Genomic DNA, 19,716 nt, shown 5'->3' with positions numbered 1-19,716 from the left:
ATACTTTTAGAGTTTTACTCAAATAGATTTGACTGGGTGACTTTCACTTTTACTTGAGTCGTTTTCTATTAAGTTATCTGCTTTTACTCAAGTATGACAATTGGGTACTTTTTCCACCACTGATTCTGCCAACTGTGTGACTATTGTCTTCTTGTTATCTCGGCCTTATACACTGAGTGTACATAACATTCACCCCTCATTCACAGCCTCAATTCGTTTGGTGCATGGACTCTACAAGCTGTCGAAAGCATTCCACAGGGATGCTGGCCCATGTTGACTACAATTGAATGGCACACATACACAATCCATGTCTCTATGATCTCAAGGCTTAAAAATGTTTCTTTAACCTGTCTCCTCCGCTTCATCTACACTGATTGAAGTGGATTTAACAGGTGACATCAATAAGGGATCATAGCTTTCAACTGGATTCACCTGGTCAGTCTGTCATGGAAATAGAAGGTGTTCCTAATGTTTTGTTCACAATGTATATCACAGTGGGGAATGAACTAAAATGATTTATAGAGGAAAAAAACGAAATTAACACATAGGTTGTAATATGGCTTTTTTTCCTGAATTGGCTTCCCCAGTGATTTTACCCACACACCGTGTGTGTGTGTCGGTCTGTCTGACATCTCTGGGCTATCATTTGAAACATCATTCTGATATCTGTGTTTTCAGTTTCCCCCAGTAGACTGTCTAAAAATGTGTTTGGGTGTTTCGAACTATTATTATTTGTCACCAGGTGGAGCTGTTGTCTGAGATACAATGAAATGGTATTTCCTCATACAGACGGTACAATCAATCCATCATTATTGTATACAGTTCAGTTTCAACGCAATGCTTGGGAAAATATATAAGGATCCCAAAATACCATTGTATGTATTCAATGCATCACTATCATTCACGACATTTGCAACTACTAAGTAAATCTCATGCTACAGTATGTAAATCCTGTGTCATCTGTCACATTGACATAGACAGTACATCCTCTTTGACGTAAGACCGCTTCCATGACTCTTCCCCCAGGGTGACTTGCAAGCCTTCCAGTCAATGCTGCCTGCATCCTAACCTCCCGTAGCAGAGGGCCATAGCTACTAAGCATGCTGCAGCAGCACCAGCCGCGGTGGCAGAAGGGGCTTTGCCTTCACCCTAATTGGCTGGGTAATCTGGGATGCCAGAGCGAGAGCTAAGCCTGCTCAGGAGACTGGGGGATGGGGCACAGGGGACAGGGATGGAGGGGGACGCTGGAGAGAGGCTGGAGCGTGATTCCTCCTTGGCTCCTCCTTTATAAGGGCTGGATCTGACCAGAAAGGCAGGATGGCAGGAGTCAAATCCCCCTACAGATTTCATTCCAACAAAACGTTGCGGTCCTAAAGTATATGCCCTTTGAAATAGTTTGCAGTTGAAGCATGTCACCTCTTGTTAAGAACTAGCCATGCCTGTAATTACAATCCATATTCAACAATGACAGGCGATGTTAAGGGATTTCTGTTTGAGGCAGACAACCAATAGCAGAGCACCCTTCTTGTGATTATAGGAAAGAGGCTAGGCAAACTGTGTTTCATAAAGTTAAAGGTTATACAGTGCTGGCTGCTAAAGGGTATAGGTCTATTGCACTCCTAATTTAAAGAGTGTTATGTAAAACTCCTCAGAAGTTTGCCAGAGTCCATTCTCAGCTGATAGTGAGACTGAGGTGAGAGAAAATTTTGGAAACAAGGTGACAAGGCATCTGTTGTCCCAGTCGGTAATCCCAACATGTTTCAATCTGACCACCATGGTCGCTGTTCCCAAGAGCTCCAAGGTAACCTTCCTAAATGACTATCGCCCCGTAGCACTCACATCTGTATTTATTAAAGTGCTTTGAAAGGCTGGTCATGACACACATCAACACCATCATCCCAGACACCCTGGACTCACTCCAATTTGCATCCTGCCCCAACAGATCCACAGATGACGCAATCTCAATTAATCTTCACACTGCCCTCTCCCACCTGGACAAGAGGGGAAATAACTACGTACTGTTGAAGTCAGAAGTTTACATACATCTTAGCCAATACATTTAAACTCAGACATTTAATCTGAGTAAAAATGTCCTGTCTTAGGTCAGGTAGGATCACCACTTTATTTTAAGAATGTGAAATGTCAGAATAAAATAATAAATTATTTATTTCAGCTTTTATTTCTTTCATCACATTCACAGTGGGTCAGAAGTTTACAGACACTCAATTAGTATTTGGTAGCATTGCCATTAAAATGTTTAACTTGGGTCAAATGTTTTGAGTAGCCTTCCACAAGCTTCCCACAATAAGTTGGGTGAATTTTGGCCAATTCCTCCTGACAGAGCTGGTGTAACTGAGTCAGGTTTGTAGGCCTCCTTGCACACACATGCTTTCTTTTTCAGTTCTGCCCACAAATGTTCTATAGGATTGAGGTCAGGGCTTTGTGATGTCGACTCCAATACCTTGACTTTGTTGTCCTTAAGCCATTTTGCCACAATGTTGGAAGTATGCTTGGGGTCATTGTCCATTTGGAAGACACATTTGCGACCAAGCTTTAACTTCCTGACTGATGTCTTGAGATGTTGCGTCAATATATCCACATAATTTTCTTGCTTCATGATGCCATCTATTTTGTGAAGTGCACCAGTCCCTCCTGCAGCAAAGCACCACCACAGCATGATGCTGCCACCCCCGTGCTTCACGGTTGGGATGGTGTTCTTTGGCTTGCAAGCCTCCCCCTTTTCCCTCCAAACATAACAATGGTCATTAAGGCCAAACAGTTCTATTTTTGTTTCATCAGACCAGAGGACATTTCTCCAGAAAGTACGATCTTTGTCCCCATGTGCAGTTACAAACCGTAGTCTGGCTTTTTATGGCGGCTTTGGAGCAGTGAATTCTTCCTTGCTGAGTGGCCTTTCAGGTTATGTCGATATTGGACTCATTTTACTGTGGATATATGTCACGTCCTGACCAGCAGAGGGAGCAATTGTATTAGTTTTGGTCAGGACGTGGCAGAGGTTTTGTGTTATGTGTAGATTGGTTGTTGGACTCTCAATTGGAGGCAGGTGGTTCTAGTTGCCTCTGATTGGGAGTCCTATAAACAGGTGTGTGTTTTTCTTTGGGGTTGTGGGTAGTTGTTTTTGCACTGCGTTTTGTGTGCCTGCAAAACTGTTCCTGTCGTGTTTATTGGTTTTTTCCTGTGGATGCTTTACTCGAGTTTATTAAAAATATGAGTATCCACATTCCCGCTGCGCCTTGGTCCATTCCTGACGACAGACCTTACAATATAGATACTTTTGTGCTTGTTTCCTCCAGCATCTTCACAAGGTCCTTTGCTGTTGTTCTGGGATTAATTTGCACTTTTCACACCAAAGTACGTTCATCTCTAGGAGACAGAACGTGAATTTTTTTCTGAGGTCTTGGCTAATTTCTTTTAATTTTCACATGATGTCAAGCAAAGAGGCACTGAGTTTGAAGGTAGGCCTTAAAATACATCCACAGGTACACCTCCAATTGACTCAAATGATGTCAATTAGCCTATCAGAAGCTTCTAAAGCCATGACATTTTCTGGAGTTTTCCAAGCTGTTTAAAGGCACAGTCAACTTAGTAAACTTCTGACCCACTGGAATTGTGATACAGTGAATTATAAGTCAAATAATCTGTCTGTAAACAATTGTTGGACAAATGACTTGTGTCATGCACAAAGTAGATGTCCTAACCGACTTGCCAAAACTATAGTTTGTTAACAAGAAATCTGTGGTTGAGTGGTTGAAAAATGAGTTTTAATAACTCCAACCTAAGTGTATGTAAACTTCCGACTTCAACTGTATGGGAGAAGGCTGTTAATAGACTACAGCTCAGCGTTTCGGTGTATGTGACAATATTTATTTTTCTCCAAGCTCATCACCAAGCTCGGGACCCTGGGACTGAACACCTCCCTCTGCAATTGGATCCTGGACTTCCTGACGGGCCGGCCCCAGGTGGTGAGGGTAAGCAACAACACCTCCGCCACACTGACTCCTCTACATGGGGGCCCCTCGGGATGTGTGCTTAGTCACCTCCCTGTTCACCCACGACTGTGTGGCCATGCACGACTCCAACACCATCATGAAGTTTGCTGACAACATGATGGTGGTAGGCCTGACCACCGATGGCGATTAGGCAGCCTACAGGGAGGAGGTCAGAAATGTCCACATCAGTAAGGACTGACACACATGTCCACAGACCGACACACATTCGTGAACAGGGCATGACAGTGCCGCTTCACCTCAGGAGGCTGCAAAGAGATCTTGACTGGCTGCATCAGCACTTGGTACGGCAAATGCATCATTCTCGACCGCAAATCACTACAGAGGGTGGTTCGGACAGCCCAGTAAATCACCAAGGCCGAGCTCCCTGCCATCCAGGACTTCTATATCAGGTGGCGAGGAAGGCTTGAAAAATTGCCAAAGACTTCAGCCACCCAAGCCGTAGACTGTTCACTCTGCTACAGTCCGGGCAAACGGTACGGGAGCATCGGCTCTCGGACCAACAGACTGCGAGATAGCTTCTATCCCCAAGCCATAAGACTGCTAAATAGCCATAAAACTGCTAAATAGTTAATTCATTAGTTACACAGACTATCTGCATTGATCCTGTCTTGCACTGACTCTATGCACACTAACAAGACTTTATACAGTGCTTTCTGAAAGTATTCACGCCGTTTGACTTTTTCCACGTTTTGTTGTGCTACAAAGTGGGATTAAAATGGAATTAAATGTCATTTTTTGGTTAAAGATCTACACAAAGTACTTCAATGTCAAAGTGGAAGACCAATATGAGAAATAAAACACTTATCTTCATTCGATAAGTATTCAACCCGTTGACTGAATACATGTTAGAATCACCTGTGTTTCTGGGTAAGTCTCTAAGAGCTTTGCTCACCTGGATTGTACAATATTTGCCTATTATTCTTTTGACAATTCCTCAAGCTCTGATAAATTGGTTGTTGATCATTACTAGACAGTCACTGGGTGTATTGATACACCATCCAAAGTGTAATTAATAACTTCACCATGCTCAAAGGGATATTCAATGTCTTCTTTTTTATTTGTACCCATCTACCAATAGGTGCCCTACTTTGCGAGGCATTGGAAAACCTTTGTGTCTTTGTGGTTAAATGTGCTTGAAGTTCACTGCTCGACTGAGGGACCTTACAGATAATTGTATGTGTGGGGTTCAGAGATGAGGAAGTCATAAAAAAAATATGTTAAACACTATTGCACACATAGTGAGTCCATTATAAATTCAGACTGTAACACAACAAAATGTGGAAAAAGTCAAGGGGTGTGAATAATTCCTGAAGGCACTGTATCTATCTCAAATACCTCTTACCCCTGCACATTGATCTGGTACTTGAACTCCCTGTATAAACCTTAATTGTTGTGTATTTTATTCCTTTTGTGTTGCTGTTTTTATACATTTTTTTAAAACTGCATTGTTGCAATGGGCTCGTAAGCAACCATTTCACGGTAGTCTACACCCATTGTATTTGGGGCTGGTGAGAAATAAAATGTCATTTGATTTGAGCGAGGATGGCAAATATACAAGCATATGACCTGATACAAAGATTGAATGCATGGTTACTTGTAAGTTATAAACAATGTTTGCCATTCACAGTATGTGAATGTCACACAATTTAAACATAGTGCTCATTCAAGATTCAAACTGTCATTTACTGACATTCTATGCGTGATATGATTCTATGATTCATAAAGTAGGCCTACTAACACTGGACCCCATATAATATCAATCTACCGTTTAGGAGTGAATTGTACCAGTAGGGGGAGACTTTGCATTGAAATGAACCATAGAAATGGACTGACTGGAAAATTCCTTGAAATGATCCTCTGCTGCAGGGTTTCCCAAACTTGGTCCATGCCCTAACACTACACAGCTGATTCAAATAACAAACTCATCATCAAGCTTTGATTATTTGAATCAGCTGTGTAGTGCTAGGGCAAAAAAACAAAATGTGTGCACCCAGGTGGGGCACCAGGACCGAGTTTTAGAAGACCTGCTCTATTGGTCTATAGAGGCCCTCAGGAAAAACAGTTGGTAGCACAATTTCAAGCTGTCACAGTCATTTCAGTAAAGTAATACTTTGTTATGCCTCTCCATTGGACAGAAGATGCAGATAATTATAACCCACAAATTAAGATGATACATGTTGACTAATGCTAACTGGACTTTTCTGGAACATTTATGTAGGCTATTAAAAGGTATATCATGTCAATAAAGTTTATTACTTCAAATAAATGTAGATGCAAGCAATAGGACACTTGATTTGGTGCCAATTCATTTGATGGCAGTCCGTTGATACTGTATGATGTACAGATAGGCAAAGCTCTTGGCTTGAACAATGCTCCCATATGGTCGGAGTTACTGTCAATCATTGCTCGAGCTCTCCCTCATATGACCTGTATTTTCTTCCCGACTCTCTCTCTGCATACAGCAATGCGGTTGAGTTTGTGTTACGTGTGACATGTCCGAATCCTAACGCGTTATAGCGGAAACATCTAACTTGCGTTTCTACTATACTCAAGTGAATACATGGTATTATTAAGTCCGGATTCAACTGTGTGAAACATCCAAGTCAAGTGTCCTACGCAGCAATTTGACTCGAACTACATTTTTTTTTTTGTACGAAAAAGTGCGTGGAGGAATAACAAAACGCAACACGTATCCGGTGGGATTCCGTTCTAGAGTAGAGAAACGCGAGGGCGCAAGGGGAGAGGGGGATAGTCACAAACAGAAGAGGAAAGGGAGAGAAGGAGAAAGATTTTGTATGTTTTGCCGTATCTACACATTTTATTGAAGGAATAATGAGGAACATTTGGATCATTTTGACCCTCGGCATAACAGCCTTTCTCTCGGGGGAAAGGGTAAGTTTTAAAAGCGAACAATGTCGATTTGCTTGAGGGGGTAGCCGGGAAAGCGAACAACTTCGAGTCTTTGACCACTCCACTCTTTCTTGATTGTTGCATTGTAACGTTGGAGTACTCGGCGCAATTGTAAATGTAGCCTATTCTTGTCCTGAATTTCACACGTTGTAGCCTATCATATTATAACTTAAGAGCAATGTCAATTCAGTTTCGGGCAGAGGTATTTTTTGAACTGTAGTCAATATTATTTTAAATAGTTTTTCTTGGTCTGGGAACCATAACGTTACTGTACTTGCACGTCAAGTTTGTCGATGTTGACAATGTTCAGAGTTTGCTTTGAACAGATGCACATTCATTTTAGAGTTTTAGTTTAATGTCAGTATTTTAACATCTCCAAAACTATAATTTCGATGTACGTGGCAGGTTGCTGGTCAAAAATAGAGGAACCCTTTCTGGATGGAAATGTCAACGAGCATAGTTTTACAAATCAGTGCTTATAAGCTATCTGTTATCAGTTGGTCTTTGGGGGTAATAAAACCCAGTCTGGTTCCATTTATGAGGCTTTGTCTTTAACCTATGAATTGGCCATTAATTAAATCTTATTGTGAAATGCAAATAAACACTATTGCTGCATGTAGCCTATCTAAACTGCCTAGCCTATTCATAGCCATGGGAAGTAGGGGTGCGGATGGTTCTGCAGCACCCCCTGCAAATAATATATATATATATATATATATATATATATATATATACACACAGTACCAGTCAAAAGTTTGGATACAACTACTCATTGCAGGGTTTTTCTTTATTTTTACTATTTTCTACATTGTAGAATAATAGTGAAGACATCAATACTATGAAATAACACATATGGAATCATGTAGTAACCATATGGAATCATGTAGTAACCAAAAATGTGTTAAACAAATCAAAATACATTTCATATTTGAGATTCTTCAAAGTACCCACCCTTTGCCTTGACAACAGCTTTGCACACTCTTGGCATTCTCTCAACCAGCTTTGTGAGGTAGTCAATTAATAGGTTGTAAAAGTTAATTTGTGGAATTTATTTCCTTCTTAATGTGTTTTAGCCAATCAGTTGTGTTGTGACAAGGTAGGGTTGGTATACAGAAGTCCTATTTGGTAAAAGACCAAGTCCATATTATGGCAAGAACAGCTCAAATAAGCAAAGAGAAACATCATTACTTTAAGACATGGACAGTCAACACAGAACATTTCAAGAACTTTGAAAATGTCTTCAAGTTCAGTCCAAAAACCATCAAGCACTATGATGAAACTGGCTCTCATGAGGACCGCCACTGGAAAGGAAGACCCAAAGTTAACTCTGCTGCAGAGGATAAGTTCATTAGAGTTACCAGCCTCAGAAATTGCAAACCAAATAAATGCTTCACAGAATTCAAGTAACTGACACATTTCAACATCAACTGTTCAGAGGACACTGCGTGAATAAGGCATTGATGGTCAAATTGCTGCAAAGAAACAACTACTAAAGGTCACCAATAAAAAGAAGAGACTTGCTTGGGCCAAGAAACACAAGCAATGGACATTAGACTGGGGGGGGGGTGCTTTGCTGGTGACACTGTCAGTGATTTATTTAGAATTCAGGGCACACAAGCATGGCTACCACAGCATTCTGCAGCCATACACCATCACATCTGGTTTGCGAGTGATGGTTGAGAGAATGCCAAGAGTGTGCAAAGCTGTCATCAAGGCAAAGGGTGGCTACTTTGAAGAATGTAAAATATGTTTAGATTTTTTTTTTACACTTTTTTGGTTACTACATGATTCCATATGTTATTTCATAGTTTGGAGCTCTTCACAATTTTTCTGCAATTTAGACAACAGTGAAAGTAAAGAAAAATCTTTGAATGAGTAGCTGTGTCCAAACTTTTGACTGGTACTATATATATATATATATATATATATATATAATAATATATATATATATATTATTATTTATATTTTTTTGGTGTGGAGGGTAATTTTTTAATGAAAGTAATGGAAAAGTAGTGCACCTTTTCTGTCACTTTTAGAAAGCAGAGGGCAGAGAGAGTGACATTTGCTTTGCCTGTCAGCTGTTTAGGCATTGCACCTATTGCTTTGAATTTTGTTTCGGCATTTGAACTTGGCCTTGTAAGCCTTGTTGTAATCTTATAGCCAGGGGTTGATTTAATTGGGAATTGGGAGGTGGGGAGCCCTCCTTTTTGGTGACCATTCGAAACCAAAAGCTGTTTTATTTCTATTATAATACAGACTGTGGTAGCTGTAAGCCTAATTGTTATTTTTATTTATTCTCCCAGTAGGCTAGTGCAATTTTGGTTTAATGTAGACCTATTGGTATGAAAATAAACAACTGAGCAATTTGCTTTTTAGAGCATTTCCCCAAAATACATGTCAGGTTTATGGCATCAAAGACATTAACAATTGTAGGCTATAACACAATTGCATTGTCATGCATTGACAGAATGATAATTGAGATAACCTTAATGATTACCTAGTTGGGCTAACTTTTTAACTTCTTGCTGTAGGCCAACATCATCATCCTCCTCAACCTGCAACCCTACCTGTAGCCTACCTGCACTCCTACCTGTAGCCTTCCTGCACCCTATCTGTAGCCTACCTGTTTCTGGTATAATGCATTTCTACCTCTCACTATATCAGTCTTGCTTGTCCATCTTCCTGAATTAAAACATTTGATATTCTAACAGATCAATCTTCCTGGCAAATCATAAAATATTACAAAGTTATGTAGATATAGTGTGGATGTGGGGCTGTTTTTTTGTATATAATGAGTACCCAGATGCTGTGTAAGCAACACAATATCAGACAGAGACAAGCTGGCCGGGTGAAATATTTCCAATGGCCGCCTCCACGTTGGCTACTAGGTTGCTACAAAATGTTTCAATATTCTCAGTGCAACCTCATTCATTCGCAGAATGTTTCCCTTACCTGGTGAATAATGCAGACAGGCATATACAAAAATGAGCTGGGTGCACACATAAGGAACAATTTTGGTGGGTAGCGCACGAAACAATGACACTGTCATTGTACACTGTATGCACCATTCTACAATGGTGACTTCATATAGCCTATAGCAGGGGGTCTGCATTCTTTTGGAGTCATCTAAAATCATAAATAGCATTATAAATATTCACTTACCTTTGATGATTTTCATCAGAATGCACTCCCAGGAATCCTAGATCCACAATAAATGTTGTTTTTGTTCGATAAAGTCCATAATTTATGTCCAAATACCTCCTTGTTATTTGCGCGTTCAGTAAGCTACTCCAAATGTAGGAAGCGCGCCGAAAATTTCACGACGAAAAGTCAAAAAAAGTTATATTTACGCTCGTAGAAACATGTCAAACGATGTATAGCATCAATCTTTAGGGCCTTTTTAACATAAAACTTCAATAATATTCCAACCCGACGATTCCAATGTCTCACGTGAACGCGCGCCAATGAAGTCATGTCCTTTCCTGAGTCAACAACTTCCAACTTCCTTTGTTCGCTCTCTGTTCACCATAGAAGCCTGGAACAACTTTCTAAAGACTATTGACATCTAGTGGAAGCCCTAGGAAGTGCAAAATGAACCCTAAGTCACTGTATACTGTAAAGGCAATCACTTGAAAAAACTACAACCTCAGATTTCCTACTTCCTGGTTGGATTTTACAGTAAATGAGCTTCAACTGGTGGGTGTATTTCGACACACCCCACTTTGCCATACAATGGGCTAAGCTGAACTGCCCACTGCCCACCCCCAAAACTACTGACCCGTGGCTATGGACCTGTTCATAAACTAAACCAGGAAAGTAACCTAGCTATAGTCCTATCCATATGCTACGTTATGTTATGTTGCGTTGCTCAGCTCAGTTTACTGCTTGGTTATCAGAGTCAGACATAAATCCAGGCAACCCAACAAGATACTGTGATGTTTACATTTACTTTAGTGAGGGCTAAATAAGTTGTTTGACGCATTTCCATTACAGGAGTTACCCCCAGTGTTCCCTAAAAGGCTCAGACGTTTCTGTTTCCATCTACACGGGCCTCACCCGAGTCACTATGCCATGGCTCTGGTGGACCTGCTCTCACTCGGGGCCAAAGCCAGGCCACTGGTACTTTTCAGCTTTCATTTACATATCAATGGCTAATTGTGAACTTTAACACTTCAGAAAGCAACTGTTTTGATTATGCAGAGGTTGATTCTGCTTTTCACAGGTCCTCACTGTCACCATCAGCTATGAAAACTATTTCCCTAGTATAAAGGTGTATACACTAGTGTAACACTGGTGTTAGTCGAAAAGCAGCATTATTGTCCAACCTATTAGAAATATGTATAGTATGCTTTAAATTATAAAGTCCAAACTTACTATTATGTGATTATGTTTTTTCTATATCATCATGTTTGGTCATTCAATTGGGGCACACTGTTTATCCCATACATTGGCTAAAATGCCAGCATGGAAATCAGTGAGCATTTGTGTCTTTCATGTAGTTGGTGCTGTAACTGAACTCTTATTCCAAGTGCCCGCTGTTTTCTCTGTGGCTTACGGACTTGTCACTTGGCTCCGCTTCTCTATGAATGGTTGTCCAATTAACTGATTCAGACGTCAGTGTTTTAATGAGTCATAGTTTTGCATGAGGTCACTCCCAGACTGCACGTTTTTTAAAAGATGAGCCTCAAAACCTGAAGCCCTTATGTCTGCTTGACTCAAGGTCTCACTCCCTTGGATATGATTGGGGAGAAGTCTCACTCCATTGGATATGATTGGGGAGAAGTCTCACTCCATTGGATATGATTGGGGAGAAGTCTCACTCCATTGGATATGATTGGGGAGAAGTCTCACTCCATTGGATATGATTGGGGAGAAGCTCAAAGCTCGCAAAAACACAAGTGGCCATGTTACTGTGCATTTTTGTTGTTTCAAAGAATGTTGTAGTCAGGCAATTGTGAAGAGAGCCTCCCAACCTGTAATTTTCTTTGACCCTTTGGGTTGCATGTAGCCTACCCAGTTATGATCCATGGTTGTGTGGGCATGACAACTACAGGCCCAACTGCTCACACTGTAATGAACATGAGGGGAGACAGAGAGCTGGTTTCAAGCGCAGGGCGCAGCAGGTGTTTATTGCAAAGGACCACAGGAGGAGACATGTAGCTGAGTCCAGAGGCAGGCTGAAGGTCATACACAGGGGTCCAAAAGGGCAACAGTATAGGCAGGGAACAGGCTAGTAATGTAGTCCGGGAGATTAGGCAATAGGTAGATAACAGGAAATCCGATAGGCTAAAGTACAGGCAGGGAATAGGCAAAAGGCGTCGTTAGTTTTTGCCTGCCTCACTATCATACACGGGAGGAGTAAATAACGGGGAAAAACAGAGCTCCGAAAGACGTGTGTCACAAAACAAATAATAACTCAGTGATGGGGTGCAAAGAACTGAACTAAATAGTGTGTGATAACGACATACAGGTGTGTGAACAGGTGATTAGAATTCAGGTGATTGGGATCTGGAGAGTGAGCTGTGTTCAGGGGATCTACGTGTTTGAGGGTGTGAGTTGGAAGCAGACGTTACACACACATTCATTTCTACAGAACCATGTATGGTTGACATGTACCCCCTCCTCCTCCCTCACCTATCAACCTATCACTTCTCTCTATCTGTATTTCCCTTCTTGCAGTGAGGGGCGTAGATATCCGCCTCAATGAAACTCGTCACGTGGCATTGATTCTCAATGTTGGCACCCCTGTTGACATGGCAATCAAGTGGTTTGGCTGATAACCACCAGACAAATCTATGTGTTAATTAGAAGGTTGACGTTTATTGTCATGAATCTTGCCCTGGAGGTAGAACTTAGCGATTTCCGCTAGATGGGCCAGCTGGAAAGTCAAATTTGGCTATATGTGACCGACCGGCTTGCTACAGTCTTATGTAGTAATATTTGAAATGGTATTTTGGATAAAACTAGAGACTCAGAGCTAGAAAATGGTATATCATACCTCACAGTTGAGGAACATTAGGTAAGTAATTCTGCTTTGAAAGTTGATTAACTTGTAACCCCACTTTTGAGAAAATGGCCCTTGAAGGTTTTGGTACACCTACTGGAGAGCTCTTTGTCTACACCCATTCAGCATCGTTCACACCCTCTTAAGCCTTAGCCCCACACATCTCTTTAAGGATTGTGGCCATGTGCTAAACAGAATGAGTACAGTAGTGTACTAAACAACCAAAGATTTCAAGACTAAAGGCTGGTTTATAGTACGTCTATTGACATGTCTCTAGACAGTTGTCACACTGACATCATGAACATTCCATTTTTTTATATTTTGTTTTTAAAATGACTTTTTACCCCTTTTTCTCCCCAATTTCGTGATATCCAATGGGTAGTTACAGTCTTGTTCCGTTGCTGCAACCGAAGGATGACCCTGCCAAGCTGCACTGCTCCTTGATACACTGTTCGCTTAACCCAGAAGCCAGCCGCACCAATGTGTCGGAGGAAACACCGTCTAACTGGCGACAGTGTCAGCTTGCATGCACCCGGCCCGCCACAGGAGTTGCTAGAGCGCAATGGGACAAGGACATCTCGGCTGGTCAAACACTCCCCTAACCCAGACGACGCTGGGCCAATTGTGTGCCACCTCATGGGTCACCCAGTCGCGGACGGCTGTGACACGCCTTGAGCACTACGATGATGTGCCTTAGAACGCTGCGCCACTCGGGAGGCCCTTTGAACCTTCTATTCTCGTCTCGTCCGACATCAAACTTGTTGTCATTATGAAAAAGTATTAACACAAGAAAATGAATTTAGTATATGTCAATGTAGCAAACCAGGCAACTAAAATAAACTTTCTAAACAATGTTTTGGTTCTTTTTTAGCTTGTTAGCTAGCTAACGTTTAGCTAGCCTGCTAGCCAGTTCAAATAATGACCATATCATATAGCTGACAGCGTCTTATTACAGGAAAATAAACTCACAGCTAGATTATTATTTACAAGTTAAATAAGCTAATTACAGAAAATAGATTATGGTTATGAGTGTGACAATTAAAGCAATTTTAGAACTTGGACACTGTCTCGTTGGCCTAACGTTATAACCTAATTTGACTTTGATGCAGTTCATGTTGTTCTTCACATTTCTGTCTCTGGTAAACACACACTATATCCAATAAAATCTATGTTTATTTGTCACATGCACAGGATACAGAAGGTGTAAAAGGTACAGTGAAATGGTTACTTGCATAGTGGCTAGCTAGCTAAACAGTTAACCAAAATCCCAACTCATAATGCATGAATCTGCAGGTAGCTAAATCTAACCAACTAGGTTCAAGCTATAACTAGCAATGCAAATGGCTCTGATATACAAATAATATTACTACACAGATCATACACATAACGTTAGCTGATGAGCCAGCCAGCTAATATTAGCTAGCTAGCTAACAGTACTCTTTAACTTGCAATGAAAACGACTTTCTGACAAATTGTAGTTAGCTAGGCTCTCGTACCTGTATACATGGATGAACGCTTTTCCCTCTCTGTCACGGACGGCATAGTTGCCCTTAGTTTGAAGATGTAATCTGAAGACAGGTATTTTATACAACATCCTTCTGTGTGTTCTCTTAAGACTCCCTCCAAATATTTGCAATCAAATGCCACAATTTTCTCCATCTCCTTAGCTATCATACTCTGCTTCCACCGGACATTCCGCTGATTTCAAAACTCGGTTCTCCAGAAAGTGGAGAGCATTAGTAACACTTTTGCAGTTCTTCGTGATATCTTTCAGAAAAGCTGCATTAGAAAGGATGACCTACACATACTGAGCAGCTCATGTTATAGACAGAAGCGTGCTACATGGCAGACCAATCCGAACTCATCTCTCGGCATGTCCAGCCCATGAATTATCTCAGCCAATCATGGTTAGCGGGAAGGTTCCTGTATTTTTCCGTAGCTAAACCAACTAGGCTCATAATTTGACAATTGTGTTCGTATTTACAAATGGCATACATGTTTGTTATTAAAGCACATGAAAGTTCACATGTTCCAGAAGGCATTTCTTCCAAAAAACGTATTTAGATAAACTATTTACGTTCAAATTGCTCTCCTGTGAAGTAGTGACACACGACATACACCTAGTTTCTTGAAACGAGTCACATGTCGTAATAATTCATAAAAACCAAAATTAGGTTTTTGGTCTAAATTTAAGGTTAGTGTTAGGCATTAGGGTTAGCAGTGTGGTTAAGGTTTAGGGTTAGGTTTCAAATAAGGTTTTATGACTTCATGACTGTGCCAGCTAGTGGCCACTCTGCAGAGCTGCCTCCAGGGCGAGATTCCCTTCCCACCACCCTTTTCAGTGTATTGCGTACTACTTTTTAGTTACACTGAAATGTATGATCCAACAATCGATTGCATGCTATTGTCTCATGTTGATGTTTTGATAGCTATTTAGACTCAGGGCTTTATTCAATCCATATCGCGGATGTTCAGCATGGCAGCGTGATAGACATTTAAAGGCAACGTTCCCGTGTTAGCGGTAAACGCTGCATGTGCCGGCTCAATCAGATATACCTTTTACATTTCTGTCTTGCAATCTGTAACGCGTCAGCGACACAGATTAAGTAGAGCCCTTACTATCATGCAATGCACTAGATGCACGTCAGTGTCTGAAGCAGGACCTCAAAGGAATGACTCCGAAATGGCCTTGGCCATGGAATCTTGGGACACTCAAGGACAATGAGTGGGGAACCACTGAAATTCCATTCTATACACTTAGAGGGACTTTGTATCTAACAAAATAGGTGGTTTGTTTACAAACTGTATATCATGAAGCATTACACATCTATAAGCACACCATAAATGCATGTATACTTACATTAAGTTGTAATAATGCTATGTAGCTGTAAAGAAATGTCTATGATGTGCTTTTGAATGTTTATTGTATGCTTTATTATCCCGGGCCCTTAAATAACACTGGCACGAAATCAAGGGGGTCAGGGGAGATGTATCCATGGATAGAACTACACAGCACATCAGAGCTTCATTTGTGGGCCGTTTGTTTTTTGTTCACTGATTAAGTAATGTTGTGCCCGAGTAGCACAAGCTGCTACCTGACCGCTGGATCACCCCACACCCCTGACAGCTCATCACCTGAGGCTCTTTGGCTCCGGCATAAAGAAGACAGTAACAACATCAATACACAAACTGCATTCGCTAGCAGGCCCAGAGCCACAGATGCCAGGCCTTTTTTTATTTCCTAGTTATACAATTTCCGAACAACTTTATCGAAAGATTCTTGCGATTTTTTTTTATTTTTTATTTATTTTTGTTATTTTTTGAATATTTTGACCGGAATATTTGTACACCCTTTGTGCAATTTTAGAACCAGGCTCTTTTAAGGTGTGTAGAAGAGGGCTTTATCCATCCTTCTTTTATAAAAGTAAGCTAAGAAGTGCATCATCTCTAATTTAAGGCATGATAAATAAATAAAATGTGTGGACAAAATATTCACTTTCCTTAGCCTCCCATCTTATCTGGAACATTCTAGTCTTTATCTGGGAGAACCCTTTTAGGTACATACAGCCACATAGAAACCAAAGCTAAGTTTGTGGACTGTGTTTTAATTAACCCACCACACATCAAATCAACCTTTATTGGTCACGTACGCAGTTTAGCAGATGTTATAGCGGGTGCAGCTAAATGCTTATGTTTCTAGCTCCTAACAATGCAGTAAAATGTCAACAAGTACACAAATGATAATAATATATATTTTCTTTTACAATAAATGTTGAAATGTCGGAACAAATTTTATTCACCTAAATAGCACTAACAGTAATACTAATGCAATCTTTACATATATACACCATATCAATTTACACAATTTAAACTAAGAATGATATGTACAGCAGTAGATACAGTATTTTCGAAGAATCCAGGAAATAAATCAATATGTGGTGTGTATATGCAGTGTAACTAAAATGCAATATACTGTAGTAATAATAGAATGAACTATGTTGAGAATACAGTATTTAAATACACACTTCAAAACCCCATGGCAAAATGGATAGAATTGCAGGAATTTAGCTTCCAGACCAGAGCCTGGAATATAAATATATATGTATTTGAATGGTGTGTATGGACTGTATGTGAATAGAAAAGGTGTGTTCAGCAGTGGTTATATAAGATGAGCCATGACTAGAATACACGATATACATGTGAAGTGGGTAAAAAAGTATGTCAACATTATTAAAGTGACCAGTGGGAATAGTCATGTCTTGCTGTGTGCAGAATTTACTTCAAGCCCCTTCCGGGGGTGTATTCATTTGCTCCCTATCTGACAAACATTATGTAATCTCTAATGGATTCTACAGGCCGAGGCTCCTTGGGCCTCCGAAGGAAGGCGCCCATCCCTTGTGCTCTTGTTTCGTCATCAGCCACGCAGCCCTGATTTGTAGACGCAACCCCGAAGCTAAGATTCTGCTTGTCGTTACCGCTGTGTCTTGAGTTGCCCTGAGAACAGTTGCATGAATAGTCCCTTTAAGACAGCTGAAAAGAACATTTTTTAAGAACAGAGCGATGCAGCAACACACTCTGCTTTGTGGACACTCAAGAAGCGAGTTTTTGTGTCGGCGTCGCGAACATCTGCAGGACGTATGTGTGTTTGTTTGAAAGGAACAGCTTCTCCCCCTCATGCCTCTCGACTGGTTGGAAGGGATCCTTTCATGAGGCTGAGGTTGTGTGTGTTTCCAAAAGACAGTCAGTCCAGCCTTCTAGGAATGGGGAAAACACATTGGGGAGAGGCAGCACATGGATAGTGGTTTAACTTTGGCCCCTTCCACCATGCATGTGGCAGGGGCAGTAAGGAGCCATCTTTCTTAACTTTGGATGTCAAGTTTTTGTTGAAAACAGTAACTCACAGCAGCTTTTGTTTATAAATCGTTCTCTCTCCGCTCTGTCTTGATTAGCATAGCAAATGGAAAGTTCCTTCATTGTGGTGGAGGTTCTGTGGTTGTGCCGAAGAGAAGAGGGAAAACCCTTTGTTTTCTTTGCTTTCTTCATTTATTACCCTGCATGCAGCCTGGTTACACTTTTTCAAGGAAGAGAAGAGTGTGAATTTGGTTTCCCTTTTGGCGAACAAATCTCCCTATGTCTGGTGCTGGGAACGTGTGAGTCCGTCTTATTTGGCGGGGGGGGGGGGGGGTGTGATGGCAGACCCATGTGCCGAGCAGGATGGCACTGGATTGGGCTAGTTAGGACAGTAATGAGAGTTAAGTGTTTGGCTTGAGCACAGCATCACAGATCTGCCTGATACTATGCCCAAGAAATCTGGGTTGCCAAGAGAAATAACGGCTGTATTGTGTCAAAAAGCAATTCATGCTTTCCCTCATTGAAATGAAAAATATATGATCCAACAATCGATTGCATGCTATTGTCTCATGTTGATGTTTTGATAGCTATTTAGACTCAGGGCTTTATTCAATCCATATCGCGGATGTTCAGCATGGCAGCGTGATAGACATTTAAAGGCAACGTTCCCGTGTTAGCGGTAAACGCTGCATGTGCCGGCTCAATCAGATATACCTTTTACATTTCTGTCTTGCAATCTGTAACGCGTCAGCGACACAGATTAAATAGAGCCCTTACAGTCATCCAATGCACTAGATAGTTCACTGCAAGAAGTGAAATCTGAGCAAGCCTTAAGGTAAAATATCTTGAAATTATAAAAAAAAAAGATAAATGATCTGCCAATGATTTTAGATGAGAAAAAACACACATTTGTTGCAGTGTTGTGTTGAGTAAGGTAAAAATGTACAGCGCATTTGGAAAGTATTCAAACCCCTTGACTTTTTCCACATTTTGTTACGTTACATCCTTATTCTAAAATTGATAGAATAAAAAATGTTCCTCATGAATCTACACACACTACCCCATAATGTCAAAGTGAAACATTTTTATTTTTTTATTGTTGCAAATTTATGATAAATAAATAAATAAATACCTTATTTACATAAGTATTCAGACCCTTTGCTATGAGACTCTAAATTGAGCTCAGGTGCATCCTGTTTCCATTGATCATCATTGAGATGTTTCTACCACTTAATTGGATTCCACCTGTGGTAAATTCAATTGATTGGACATTTGGAAAGGCACACACCTGTCTATATATGGTCCCACAGTTAGTGCATGTCCCACTGACAGTGCATGTCAGACAAAATCCATGCCATGAGGTCGAAGGAATTTTCTGTAGAGCTCCGAGACAGGTTTGTGTCAAGGCACTAATCTGGGGAAGGGTACCTAAGCATTTCTGCAGCCTTGAAGGTCCCCAAGATCACAGTGGTGTCCATCAATCTTAAATGGAAGAAGTTTGGAACCACCAAGATTCTTCCTAGAGCTGGCCGCCTGGCCAGACTGAGAAATCGGGGGGAGAAGGGCCTTGGTCAGGGAGGTGACCAAGAACCCGATGGTCACTCTGACAGAGTTCCTCTGTGGAGATGGGAGATCCTTCCAGGACAACCATCTCTGCAGGACTCCACCAATCAGGCCTTTATGGTAGAGTGGCCAGACGGAAGCCACCCCTCAGTAAAAAGCACATGACAGCACGCTTCGAGTTTGCCAAAAGGCACCTAAAGGACTCAGACCATGAGAAACAACATTATCTGGTCTGATGAAACCAAGATTGAAATCTTTAGCCTGAATGCCAAGCGTCACATCTGGAAGAAACCTGGCACCATCACTATGGTGAAGCATTTGTGGTGGCAGCATCATGCTGTGGGAATTTCTTTCAGT

General features: G+C 41.0%; 1 protein-coding gene across 1 annotated transcript in view; it reads left to right on the top strand.

Moving 5' to 3' along the window:
* The first annotated feature begins 6,494 nt into the window (after positions 1 to 6,494).
* The window catches only part of sdc2a (Syndecan-2-A), a 33,745-nt gene continuing 20,523 nt past the window's right edge, over positions 6,495 to 19,716 (top strand). Inside the window, 1 exon segment of the mRNA NM_001146396.1 lies at positions 6,495 to 6,923. Coding sequence (NP_001139868.1) covers positions 6,864 to 6,923 — 60 coding nt within the window. The 5' untranslated portion in view covers positions 6,495 to 6,863.

Source organism: Salmo salar, chromosome ssa27 (genome assembly GCF_905237065.1).
Source record: "Salmo salar chromosome ssa27, Ssal_v3.1, whole genome shotgun sequence".
In the NCBI taxonomy this organism is placed as follows: Eukaryota; Metazoa; Chordata; class Actinopteri; order Salmoniformes; family Salmonidae; genus Salmo; species Salmo salar.
Note: the sequence above shows the minus strand (reverse complement) of the source record. Positions and strands in the feature narration are given on the sequence as shown.